We start from the raw sequence: 13,505 nt of genomic DNA on the forward strand, positions 1-13,505 counted from the left end.
TTAAGATTTTCTTCACATAGTCTGTCGCTGTCAACCATAGACAAATCAGGATGCTGTCAATATCGAAACATTATTTTTCTGTCTGTGGTCGAAATTGAAAAATGGCGTTCTGTACAGCTGTGGATTGCGCAATTTAAATGTAAATGTGCCTGAAAATCATCATATATTTCATATTTTTTAAGTTATAATTATTCTAGACTATGAAAATGATAATTGTGCGTAATTTAAGTGATAAATATTGTGCAGTGGTCTAATAATTCAGTTCTTTCTATCCAGTCTAGAGACCGTGTATTTTTTGTGTTGTGGTGATGTATTAAAAGTATAAATAATGAAACGAAAAGTAATACGGCTGTGCAAATAATGTAATAATAATGGCTGTGTTATGGCTAATCTTACTTTTGGCCACGACGTGTGTGCATTTGGTGCAAGGATTGCCTGTGAACCCAACGCCACAGACCTACCCTCACGGTAAGTTGAATTATCCAAAAACGATGTTTTTATCATTTGCTGCTTAAACCGTAACCTTTTTAATTTTTTTCTCTTATTCGAAGAGCGTTAATTATTAGTAGATATGAAGCCAGGTGTAAGAAATTATAGTAAATGCATAGTGTAAAAGAAAAATATTTTTCTTATAGGTAGAGGGTAGTAAATAAAAACGTGTTCTTAATGTTCACGTAAGATATTATAAAAAAAAAAAAACCATAATGAATAAGTTAATAAAAAAAAAACCAGTATCGGTAATGTAAACAAAACAAATTTAACTAAAAAAAAAATCAGAAAATTTCCTTAAGTGGACATATTAAAATGTCCATATTCATTCACTGGCATCACATTCAGTCAGAATGAATAGGTTAGTCTGAAAAAATTTATACTGGTTGTAAAAAGACTAACAGCCGTTATCAATAACTTATCCATCCACCATTTAGCTTACTAAAGTTAAGAAAATCTATCTTTCTTCTTATCTGGTTTCCAATAATCTACTGACAGATTGTTTGACTATGTAAAGATAGTTTGACTGTTACTGATAATTGAGGATAGCTATCCATCCGTAATCCTATCTGTATCTTGGGTAGGTTATTGAATATGGCCGTAAGAGATAATGCTATTTTGTCATTTTAAACCATCTGATCTGTATTTTATGCATGTGTATTTAAATTATGTATTATGCTTGTAGTTTATGCAAATAGTGAGTTACATAGCTTTCACTGCACCCACAATATTTTTAATTCAACAATAAATTTGCATTTATAACAACAATAAAAGTAATTATATATTATCTACTTTAATAGAAGAATAGAAATATAGAACTGAGTATCATGCTTTTTAACCACCTCTCAGCCATTAGTGTTACTGTGGAAGCAACTGAAGTTAAAGCGGTACTGACTACAGAAAATTAAATAATTTAATAAAGTATGTCTTATTAATAAATAGTGAATACGAAATCACGTGACTTGAGAATTACCAAAAATAGCTAGGTAAGTTTCATATCCACTGACATATGTCAAAGACAGTGAATTGGTCTGCAGGTCTAAGTTAGCATGCTCGCCAAGGCTCAGGAGTGTAATACCACTAACTTTCCCCTTCTTCCAGGCTGAAATTATACTGAAAATATCTTAGAAGACAAAAGCTTAATATATCTCAGCTTGACCTTGGAACTTATGTTATAAAGTCATAGGCTAACCATTGGACCAATGCAGCAGTTTTTATTTTCTTCACAAGATAGCCCTTGATATGATATAATCATACCTGATGGTAACTGATGATGCAATCTTAGATGGAAGCAGACTAAACTTCTATAGAACATCATACCGGAATGCTAGACAGTATGGTGGTTTGTCTTTTCCGGTAGGGTGGTAACTAACCGCAGCCAAAGCCTCCCACCAGCCAGACCTGGACCAATTACTAAAACCTCAATCTAAAAATATGTAAAAAGCCAATTGCCTCCTGAGGCTGAATGCAAATTAGATGCTTTGTATTGATTTTTCTTTCAAATCATTCTCTATTAATTAAGTGTAAACACAAACAAACCTGTTATAATGTTGTTATAGTGTGTTGTTGAAACTAAGTAAACATGTATTTTATTTGTATTATATGAGATAATACTATGTACTTCCAGTTTCCAGAGAATTAAGAAAATTCTCAGATGTGTAGGTTTTTCCTTCACAGTTTGAGATATGTAATATTTAATTTCTTAAAATGCACATAACTGAAAAGTTGGAGGAGCATGCTTCTGATTTGAACCTACGCCCTCTGAATTGAAGACTGAGGTCAAATCCACTGGGCTATCACAGCTTATTTAATTTGAAGTCTTATTATTATTTACATTTATGACAGGTGCTTAGTTGGCAGACTATAATAGTGTAATCTCCATTGCTACAGATGCTAATGGGTCAGTATTGGAGGCATGGAGCACCGAGACGGGGCTGTATGCAGTGTTGCCAGCGCTGGCGCTGGTCCTCACCGCTGTGGGCCTGCTGTTTGGCTGCACCTGGTGTTACAGGCACAAGGATTGTAAGGTAAGGGACTAAGATTTACACTATTTGTAAAAAAAAACTTGTGAATTTATGTAAAAAAGTGTTATTTATTAAGTAAATGTTATTCAGGAATGAATTATTCTTAACTCTCATCTGAGTGCTGTATAAATAGCTGCTAGCTTAGCATATTTATTATAATATAACTATTAATATATTATATTCCACAAGACAGCAAATAATTTATAAGAAAATATCAATTAATTCTTCAATAAAAAATCACAGTAAAATGAGTTAAACATATTTATGTGCTTATTTGCGTTGTAAAATTAAAAATTCCATTAAGCTTAATTTCAAAGCAACAATTTAACTCTATCTAACATTTCCATCAGAAGTTGAAAGTTGAATATTAAATTGTAGAGAGTTGTAAATCTATATTTATAATAAATCTGTAGAGAAGTAAATTCTGTACATGAAATATATTTCCAAAATAACTATCAGGGGGTGATTAGTGGTCGATACTGATGCCAAAAATGCAATCAGTAAAATTTTTGTCTGTCTGTCTGTCTGTCTGTCTGTCTGTCTGTCTGTCTGTCTGTCTGTCTGTCTGTCTGTCTGTCTGTCTGTCTGTCTGTCTGTCTGTCTGTCTGTATGTTCTTTATAGAAACGAAAACTACTTGACGGATTTTAACGAAACTTGGTACAATTATTCTTGATACTCCTGGGCAGGTTATAGTATACTTTTCATCACGCTACGATCAATAGGAGCAGAGCAGTGAAGGGAAATGTTGGGAAAACGGGAGAAGTTACTCAATTTTTTAAGCTAACGTCGCGTGGTATGTTCGTTATAGAAACAAAAACTACTCGACGGATTTTAACAAAACTTGGTACAATTATTCTTCATACTCCTGGGCAGGTTATAGTATACTTTTCATCACGATACGATCAAGAGGAGCAGAGCAGTGAAGGGAAATGTTGAGAAAACAGGAGAAGTTACTCCATTTTTCAAGCTTCCGTCGCCGTCGCGTGGTAGGGTAAGGGTAGAGTAAAGGCCGGGTTGGGTTAGTGGTAGGGTAAGCATAGGATAGGGTATCCTACCATAGGGGTAGGGTAGGGGTATGGTAGGGTAGGGGTAGGGGTAAAAGTAGGGTTTCACGCGGACGAAGTCGCGGGCGTCCGCTAGTAGTTAATAAATTAACTGCATTTGTTTGTTATGTATTGTTTGTGTAGCTATATATGAAACATTTAATTTGTTCAATTAAAATAAAATCAAGTTAATCTAAGCATCTACACCTATCTGAATTTACAGAAAGGTGCCTTATAATATGAAATTAATTTTGCCTAGGCAACATATTTCACACCTGGGCTTTGCTCAGAGTTTTCCTCACTGCCACATAATGGACCCAGCACTTGCATGGTGGATGGTGAATCCATGTAATACAAAGTTATTCATCTCTGTCTCATAAAAATATACCATGTCAATTGTAAGAAACATCAAAAATTTTCGTTTGTTTGGCCCAAATAGTTTGTTTTTGTGTGATACAAAAGTTCATCGGGTCAGCTAGTTTATTATAGATTAGTACGTAAAACAATTCGTAATTGGTAAACTCGTACCGACATATTATAAGCTGCACTTTAAATATCTAATCAGTGACGGACGATGTGGGTCGACGCCCTGCCGCCCTCCTCGCGCCGCTCGTTATCGTGTATTACGCGACTTTAAACCAATAATGGGCCAACTTTTATTATTGTTCGTGATTGCGCCCTTGACTGATAACACGTACATTCTTTATTGTTAACCGACGTTGTTTTTGTTTCGGCACGTACTTGTGTATGGCTGTTCTTATTGGATGGCAAGTTATCAGTTGATTGCAATGTCATCTTGGACTAAAAACGGCGAAACCTCAATTTTATTAATTCTCTTTTAAAAGCTGAGTCACTAAATTTACTATAGGGCTACAGGAGTATGTTTGTTCCTCATTTGCGCTGTGGTTACCGAAGCGATTTGGCTGAAATTTCGAATGGAATTTTATTCCGGAAAAATTCATGGTTCCCGTATGTGAAAAACAGAATTCCACGCGGATGAAGTCGCGGGCGTCCGCTAGTACCTATAACATATAATAAATTACACTATCTCAGAGTGGCACGTCGATTCGATAATTAGAAAGATGTATGGGAATGACATTTTCTATCAACAGGTCACGTAATCAAGATCTGTCATTCACATACATTTTTCTAGATATCGAAGCATTAGCGATCGTAGAAAGAGAATCGACGTGCCATTTGGGTAGGGGGCAGATCTAATTATACTTATTACTGGTAGAGTTCCTTAAATAACATTTAATGGTGCAAACTCTTTAAACTGTATTTCACCTCGGCCACATTTCACAAAGATGTGATAATCCTCAGGGATGCTGCAGTATGTAGAAGAGGGTAATTTTTTATCATGTAGAAACAAACGCAAATCTGCTTAGTATGGCTGGAGAAAAGTTTCACTGCTAGAATTGAACTGTCGTCTCATCTTACTGTCGTATACTGTCTTCTCATCTTACTGTCGTATACTGTCGTCTCATCTTACTGTCGTATCCATGGAAACAGGGATGTGGTTGAAGTTTTCTATGCCATATTCCTTTTATCACAGTATTCTGCTGCACAGTAAGGGTGAAAGTTTGTCAGCCTATGTTCCTGCCATAGGTAGTAGACAACCATAGAGATTGGAGTGTGGTGGCTTTGGGAAGTAGCAAATAGTTGGCAGGTAGGTTTTAATAGTTCAGACCCTCAACTGGCCGTCCAAGCATAAATATTTTCCTTGTCGGAATATGAGAAGCCATGTCCGACAGTCACTTTATCATCTTTATCTTTATTGTAATCGTAACTGCGTTAATGTGAATAAAATATGATTCATTCAATCATTCGGCCATTCATCGTATCGTAACTGCTTCGTTGCTCCCGTGGTTAGTCTATGCAAATAAATGCAATCCTGGGTCAGTAGCCATGTGGCAGGTCGATTCTTTCTACAAACGCTAACGCTTAGAAAACTAAAAAGTGAATGGGAATGATAGATCCGATTGATAACTTGATCACGTGGCCTGACGATATGAAATGTCATTCCCATATAATTTTCAATTTTCGAAGCGTACATGGTTTAATAAATAATAAATAATATACTTAAACAATACACATCACTATCTAGCCCCAAAGTAAGCATACAGAGTAGCTTGTGTTATGGGTACTAACATAGTTGATATTATAATATTTATTTATTACAATTATATACTACATATAAATACTTATATAATGTATAAATACACACAGACACTGGAAAAAACCCATGTTCATCACACGAATATTTTCCAGTTGTGGGAATCGAACCCACGGCCGTGGACGCAGGAACCAGGGTTACTACCCACTGCGCCACGCGGCCGTCAAATGTTTATAGATAGAAAATCGACGTGCCGACGAGCATTGATCTATTAAGTTTTTCTTTCAGAAAGAAAGAAAGAAAATAAGTTTATTCATTTTAGTGTCACAACCAGTACATCCTTAGTATCTTAGATATTATATGACTGTCTGTGACACCAAACAGAAAGGGTTTACAGCTCAGCATTAGCCGTTCATCGCAGTTCAGAGTCTAACATTATCATCGTAAAAATCCCTTGACATATAGTTTTTTGCTGGTAGGGTGCAAAATGGACACTAACCAAGGCCACCATCATATGTTATCGTTATGTCATCTTAATATAAACATATATTATATATATAAAATCAATACCACTCGTTGTAATTTTATAACTCAAGAACGGGCTCTCCTATCTAAACCAAATATTTATGTGTATGGGTTTGTTCGGACTATTTAGGAGATAGTTGCATGAGAAGTTTCGGTTCGGAACTATCATACTTTTTGTAACAAATGATTCAAGGGTAGGGTAATGGTAAGGTAGGGGTGGGGGTTGGGTAGGAGTAGGGTAGGTCCGCTAGTTCTATTATATACTATCAAGGTTCTTTTTCTAGACTGCATGATTTAGCCATACGGACCGATTGTGGTCACACGCAATGTATTATATGTAGCGGAAACGCGGTTGGATGTTAACCACATAACTGGTGTAGACTGCGTGGTCTTGTGGGCAGTGGGAGTAATATTTGTAATATAGCAACTACATTTTGTTGTTGCGATTCTATATTATTACTGCTGTGCCCGGCGGTTTCACTCGCCTATATTTCATTCAAAGGCCTCTGCAACATCAAACGTCAGCCGTTTCTGAGATTAGCTGGAAGGCAAAAATTTAGATAATTGAAAAAAGAAATCCGTATTAAGGGATAATAAAATTATACTTTCATATGTATTTTTGTGAAAAGCTGTCAACTTACAAACATACGCTTATTTTTTTAATTTATTTGTGTAGATGTTGATTATAATTTAAGTACGCCGCACACATCGCGGTATATCCCGCGACAGTATTCTTAATTTTTTTTTTAATTTTTGGCTTAGTTTCATTATCAGAGTCTGACAAAGGCTTTATCCCCGTTTTAACATAAGAACCCTACTCCCTACCCTACCAGGAATACTGTAACTTCCAGTGAAACATTATTCATTTAACATTATTATTCAAACAATTTTTCGAATCGGTTCAGTAGTTTCGGAGCCTATTCAATGCATACAAACAAACTATAAAATCTTTCCTTTTATATCTTTTTTTCCTATATCTTCCTTTATATTAATTAACTAGCTTGAATGAATTAGTTTGTATTCCACAGATCGGTATAAAACTTGCTTAATAACTCTTCCAAACATTCCTACTTAAAGGTTAAAGATTAGATAATTATCCAATTACATTTACAAATACCACTCTCATCATTCATCAAGTACATTGAACCATAGAGTATAACTTCCAACTGTGACCCAAGAAAAGAACTCTAAAAATTAAATACCAAAAAATTGATATTACTAAATAAATGTTATGGTCAGACTTTTTACGATACATTCTTAATGTATTTATAATTATTATATATTAAGAAATCGTACAATAAGTAGGTAGATTAAAATTATATGAGGAATTTATATTCGCGTAATATTGTGATAATGATGATAATGGCACTGGTCGGAAATAAAGGATGTTTGTAGCTGTATTGTGCAATGGTTAATTTAGTGCCGAGCCAAGTTGGTTTAATGCAAAAAATACGGGTACAGCAGCCGTAAAGGTAGACGATTTAGGTCAGCACGCTTAACTACGAGTAGGATAGTTAAAAAATTAATTTTACGCCACTACAGCGCTCGTAATGAACTTCCGCAACATAATATCCACAATGCGGGTACAATATACAGAGAAAGAAAAGTTCATTTATGATAAGAAAGAAAAACCTGTATATTATATTTTTAGGAACCAGAAGGGAATTTGAATAAAAATAAAGAATTACAAATCATTTATTTACACGCACTTATACTTTGTAATACAATTTTAAACAAAATAAGCAGATTGGCTACCTCAATGGTACCTCACTTTACACTTGTTGAATACAAAAATGCGAATAAAGTGAATAGAGCCTTATATAGACTTGCTGGTCTGTACTACCATTTTTCACCCCTTCCATTATGACGTTTAACGCTATTCTTCTAACAATATAATATTTACTTGAAAACTCTACAATAGTTAAGTTCAATTCAATTCAATTTTGCTTTATGCTTTTTATTTATGCCAACTGGGCACGATTTTCTCGTCAGTGTCGAGTAGATGAAAAAGACACGAAGATTATTCAGCAATAGATAGGTTACGAAGTACGAACCTCAGCTCAGAGGACCGTTCGGGAAGGTTGTTTTGGTCAGAGTATATCAGCTTTGACGGCGTCTTGAATAAAACCCACGTCTGTATGATGTTTTCACGGGTGAAGACGCTGTGTAACATTTGAGAAGCGTTGTCTATAGTTCGTTGTCATCAGGGTCGTAAAGGACGTTTTTTGGGTGTCTTATTCTAAAGTTAAGAGTTGGGGTCGGGGTTAAACTGCCTTAAGTGCGATACGAACCGTTAAGGTTACTGATTAAGAGCTAAGGTTATTCTTGTGGATGCACATTGGGCATTGTTTTAGTACAGCGGATAAACACAATGTGATCTATTGTTTTTTTTTTTAATATCAGATGTTCACACAGAGTACAGACACAGACATAGATAAGCGATTGAGCATCTTGTCTTTGCTCAGATGCCATGTCTGAGCAAAGACAAAAAAGAAGATATTATAAAAACAAAAAAGTGCGTGTGTCTGTTTGTTTGTCCGTCTGTCTTTCACGGCAAAACAGAGCGACGAAATGACGTGATTTTTTAAGTGGAGATAGTTGAATGTATGGAGAGTGACATAGGCTACTTTTTGTCTCTTTCTTACCCTCCCGCTTCCATAAATAGGGGGTGGAAGTTTGTATGGAGAATTCCGCAATTTTCAAGGTAGACAGCTAAAAATGGTATGCAGACTATTTATAATTATTTTCGAGTAGTAGTAGGGATAGGGTACATATATACATAGGTGAACATAGTGAAAGCGAAGGTAACTGAATACTTTATGGTGCCGCATGCGATGACAAACTTAGTTTTGGTAGATCATTCTTTGTCTGTAAATAAAAAGCTTTTTGTCCCCGCTTGCAACACCATAAAGTATTTATCATAATGAAATCATTATGATCATAATGAATAGTAATGAAGTGTAAGTAAACTTCGTGTGTGGGTAAAATGACTATGCAAATAATTATCATAAATTTTGTAGGTGACCGTGAAGTTGTCACCGCTGTGTGTACTTAGAGCAGCGGTTCAAGTATCGCTTTCATTCTAATTTAAATCGTCTGGCCGGTGACGTAGTTGGCAACCTTCAATCGATAATCCATTCTTGTAAGAACCGTGGTACCTATCGGGTTTCACGTCTGGGAGGGTCAGTAACACTGCACTTTTCAGACTAATTACGTAAGGACTAGTCATCATTATCAACCCATATTCGGTTCCTACTGCCGAGCTCGAGTCTCCTCTCAGAATGAGAGGGGTTAGGCGAATAATCGACCACGCTGGCCCAATGCAGAGTGGCAGAGTTTACACACGCAGAGAACTAAGAAAATTCTCTGGTATGCGGGTTTCCTCGCGATGTTTTCCTAGTAGGTATCGCACCCAAATTTACGAACAAAATGGTCTGTCATTTTATGAGGAAAACGAGCTTAGATTTGGTATATCTTATACTAAAATGTTTTTACCCATTTTTTACACCATCCAACTAAACAAAAGGGTATTTTTACGGTGCTCTTCAACTGACAAACACGATTACAACTATAAAACATCGGTTGTATAGAACTATAGAGACAGTTTTTATAATCGCATTAGATCATTGATCATATACGTTGACAATAAAAATAACGTCTAGCAAGGCAGGTCCTTTTCTAACTAGTCTGAGCCGCGCTTTCAGTTAATTGATCCACTGAGTCACCAAGGGGCAGCCTGATTGCGACTTTACTTTACTCACGCTTTTTGGCAGCGTCAAGATCTATTCTTCGCTGTGATGCACCACGTCAGCGAACGTGAAATATATCGAGTGTTATTACTCATTGTTATGTCTATTTCAAGTTTTTTTATTAACTCAGGATATCGTTGATATATTTTCAATTGTTGTTTTTTTTTTAAATATCGCTCTGCGACCTTGTATTAGCCTACGTAACTGATCCAGTTTACTGGGATTGATTAGTCACTGTTTTAGACTGTGTTAGAAGTTCTCCGAAATTCTAATTTCAAATCCTATACAGCCTTTAGTAGTAGAAGTAATTGTAATAGAATTCGTAGTACTACGGCCATGCTTATTCCTGCTGCCAAGCAGCAATGCAGTATTTCGGCCTGAAGGGTTTGGTTGCCGGTGTAATTATAGGCTCATAAGACTTAACCTTATACCTAAGGGTAACTGACATAAAGCAGCACCTTGTATGACCCCGTGCTCCCATGGAAGTGCTAAAGGCTTTGATATTCCACTTAACAGGAAGTTGTCCATATGTTTATTCTGGCAAATATTTTATTTGAAAAAAAAAATGTTCTTTCCTTCTCTTCATTGCACATCTGATCTAGGAATAATTGCATAAGTGATCATTTACGTCTTTTTATATGAGACAGTGGATATTGGATACGTAATCAGTTTAAAAAGATTGTCAATCGACTTATGTATTATGAAACAATAAACTGTTATGAAACAAACTATGTCGTGTGTATAAACCTATGCAATAGCGTGTCATATTAGTGATTCTAACTATTAGCTTGTGTTAGTAGTTAGTACAACAACGCGCGGGAATCTATATTATCTATACTAATATTATAAAGCTGAAGATTTTGTTTGTCTGTTTGCTTGAACGCGCTAATCTCAGGAACTACATGTCCGATTTGAAAAATTCTTTCAGTGTTAGATAGCCTATTTATCGAGCAAGGCTATAGGCTATATATTATCCCCGTATTCGTATGGGATCGGGAACCACGCGGGTGAAACCGCGCGGCGTCAGCTAGTCGTACTATATACCTCTCGTATTTTACCGAGAAATTGATAATACTTTATGCATTCTTATACCGTTTATTCGATTCCATTTGAGAGTTTATCTATTTTTAAAGGGTGGTTACTCGTTAAAGCTCTTAGCGCAAATTAACAGATATTTTTTCTTTCCACCGCATTGCAGCGCATACCGAGACCGTCTAATATAGTATGCAAGTGTATTTATAGCATCAGTAGTTTTTTTTCTACGCCTTAAAAGAGCTGACAACAATCCTAGTATGGTTTCAAGACAATGTATATTACATAAAGTGGTTTTACACATGGCCACGCCATAGCATTGTATGGCTGGCTCGCGGATTATAGTTACAGTGGGGCTTGAGATGCATATTATTGATAATATTATTGATAACGGCCTGCTTTGTATTCACTATCCATTGGAAGGAACGGTACAATGAACTCTGTGTGCGACACACTGCTATAAGCAATGCTAAACTAACCTACCATTAGATATGCTGCTATGTCTATGACTTCGCATGTTCTTTCATTCTGATTACTTATGTATACTCCTTCGATGCTGCATTCATCATCATCACTTTACATAAAAGCCCTTCTCTCTTCTCTCATAAGAGAGCAGGATTTTGGCGAGACACCTTTCAGCATATAAGTGATTTTTAGTTTGAACGTTTGTTTTAAGAATTGTTTTTTAATGAAAACTTAACGACCTTGTATTGTAGCTTAAACAATATTATCAAGGAAAACAAGTAAAGCACTGGTTCCGAAAATTTTTGTATTGTCAATTTATGAGTTAAAATCTTTTTTATCTTCATGTATTTTAAACACAGTAATTCTCCTACCTCCTCCAATCATAAAGCTTTAGGTATGACTGTGTACAACAATAGTCTATGGTGCGGAAATCGAATCTTGGACCTCACGGATTTGAATGCTTAAACTTGCAGAATTAAAGATGATAATTCATCATCTTTACAATACAATTTAAATGCGAAACTAGAAGTTTTAACCTCTTTTGAGTGCAAAGAAAACAGAGATTAATAGTTAATCTATGTACATAAAGAAGTAGTTAGGTAGTTTTTGATGTTGTTAACCCATTGAAGGTAATTTCCTTTAGCTGAAAGTTGGCAAGACGCCACCTCAGGACACGGGCTAAAGTGGAGCAGCTGCAAATACGTTTTTGAGGGAGAAATAGCGTACTACCAGCACTGAAGTAGTTGCGCCAAAATCATGTCTTTGAATTCATGATATCTATACTAATATTATAAATGCGAAAGACTGTCTGTCTGTCTGTTACCTTTTTACGGCTTATCCGATCAAGATGAATTTTGATAAACGGGACCTTGGGGCAAAACATGGGGTACGTTTTTATCCTAAAATAAAAATAGAAGGAAGTGAAATGGGGGTTGAAAGTTTATGTGAAAAGTCATTGATTTTTAAAGTTACAGTTTTAAAAGTTTGTTCATAAGTCATAAAAATACAAAATATAATGTGATTCAAAAATATTTAAAATTGTACCTCTTAAGTGGTGAAAATTGTCAGTATGTATATATCTAATTTAATGCAAGTATTGGTCGGTATGAGAATAGTATTATTTATGACCCCCTAACCCCCCCCCCCCCCCCCAGTTTAATGGCGATTATAGTAATTTTTGTATTAAACAAATTTATATAGCAGTACAAGTGGTCCGCTGGAATTTTAGTTACCTATAGTTTATGTTATTCGCAAGTTTACAGTATAAGTTTCCATTTTAAAACCCAAGAAACAGGTCTCAAGTCTCAAGTGTTTGTAAGTACACCCTTGTTACCGGAACACAACAATTAATTGTACGCGGCACAGGCATCTTACGCTTGGCGGAAATGTGTACGGCAAGGCTACGTTCACACGGCAATGTTTTGTCGTGGTGTTATAATAATAATAATAATAATTTATTTATTCATCAGAAAGCAGGTTAACAAAGATAGCTTAAATATAATAAGACCCTGATACTTTCTACCATAATGGTGATTTGGTGTATTTAAATAGACTATGTATAATCCTAATTTATAAGCAAACAGATAAAAAAGAAAACATATGTAATAGCTTATACAATTAAACATTTTATGATTCAATGATAATGACAAATCTAACTCAAAACTACTGTGACAGATAAAATAAAATAATAGTCATAATATATACTGTCAAAATTATTAAACTAAATTGTTAAATTTAGTGCAAAGTCAAAAATTTATTACCAATTAAATGTTAAAATGCGTTCAAATTATACACATGTCAATTGAAATTATGTCAGAATATTTATCATAAGTCAAAAAAAAGAATATCATTAAAAATTGTAATTTAATTTTCGATTTTAAACGTAAAGTCAACCACATGGTAGCAATTCACACGGCTTTACATTCGTATGAAATACGAATAACCGCAGTTTTCACGCAGAGTAGAGAGGTGCCACTGCAAACTGAATATGTCAAAGTTCATTCAGGCCAGTACTTGACAAGTTCAGTGAGTATTCGTAAACGGGGTATGTTTTATTTTTCT

The 13,505-nt window shown here is 35.3% G+C and overlaps 1 protein-coding gene across 3 annotated transcripts in view; it reads left to right on the top strand.

Moving 5' to 3' along the window:
• The first annotated feature begins 66 nt into the window (after positions 1-66).
• The window catches only part of LOC112049523 (uncharacterized), a 63,333-nt gene continuing 49,894 nt past the window's right edge, over positions 67-13,505 (top strand). For all 3 annotated transcript variants that reach the window (XM_024087453.2, XM_024087455.2, XM_024087454.2), the window contains exons 1-2: positions 67-468; positions 2,380-2,516. In XM_024087453.2, coding sequence (XP_023943221.2) covers positions 372-468; positions 2,380-2,516 — 234 coding nt within the window. In that variant the 5' untranslated portion in view covers positions 67-371. The remainder of the gene's footprint in view (positions 469-2,379; positions 2,517-13,505) is intronic.

This window comes from Bicyclus anynana, chromosome 11 (assembly GCF_947172395.1).
Source record: "Bicyclus anynana chromosome 11, ilBicAnyn1.1, whole genome shotgun sequence".
Lineage (NCBI taxonomy): Eukaryota > Metazoa > Arthropoda > Insecta > Lepidoptera > Nymphalidae > Bicyclus > Bicyclus anynana.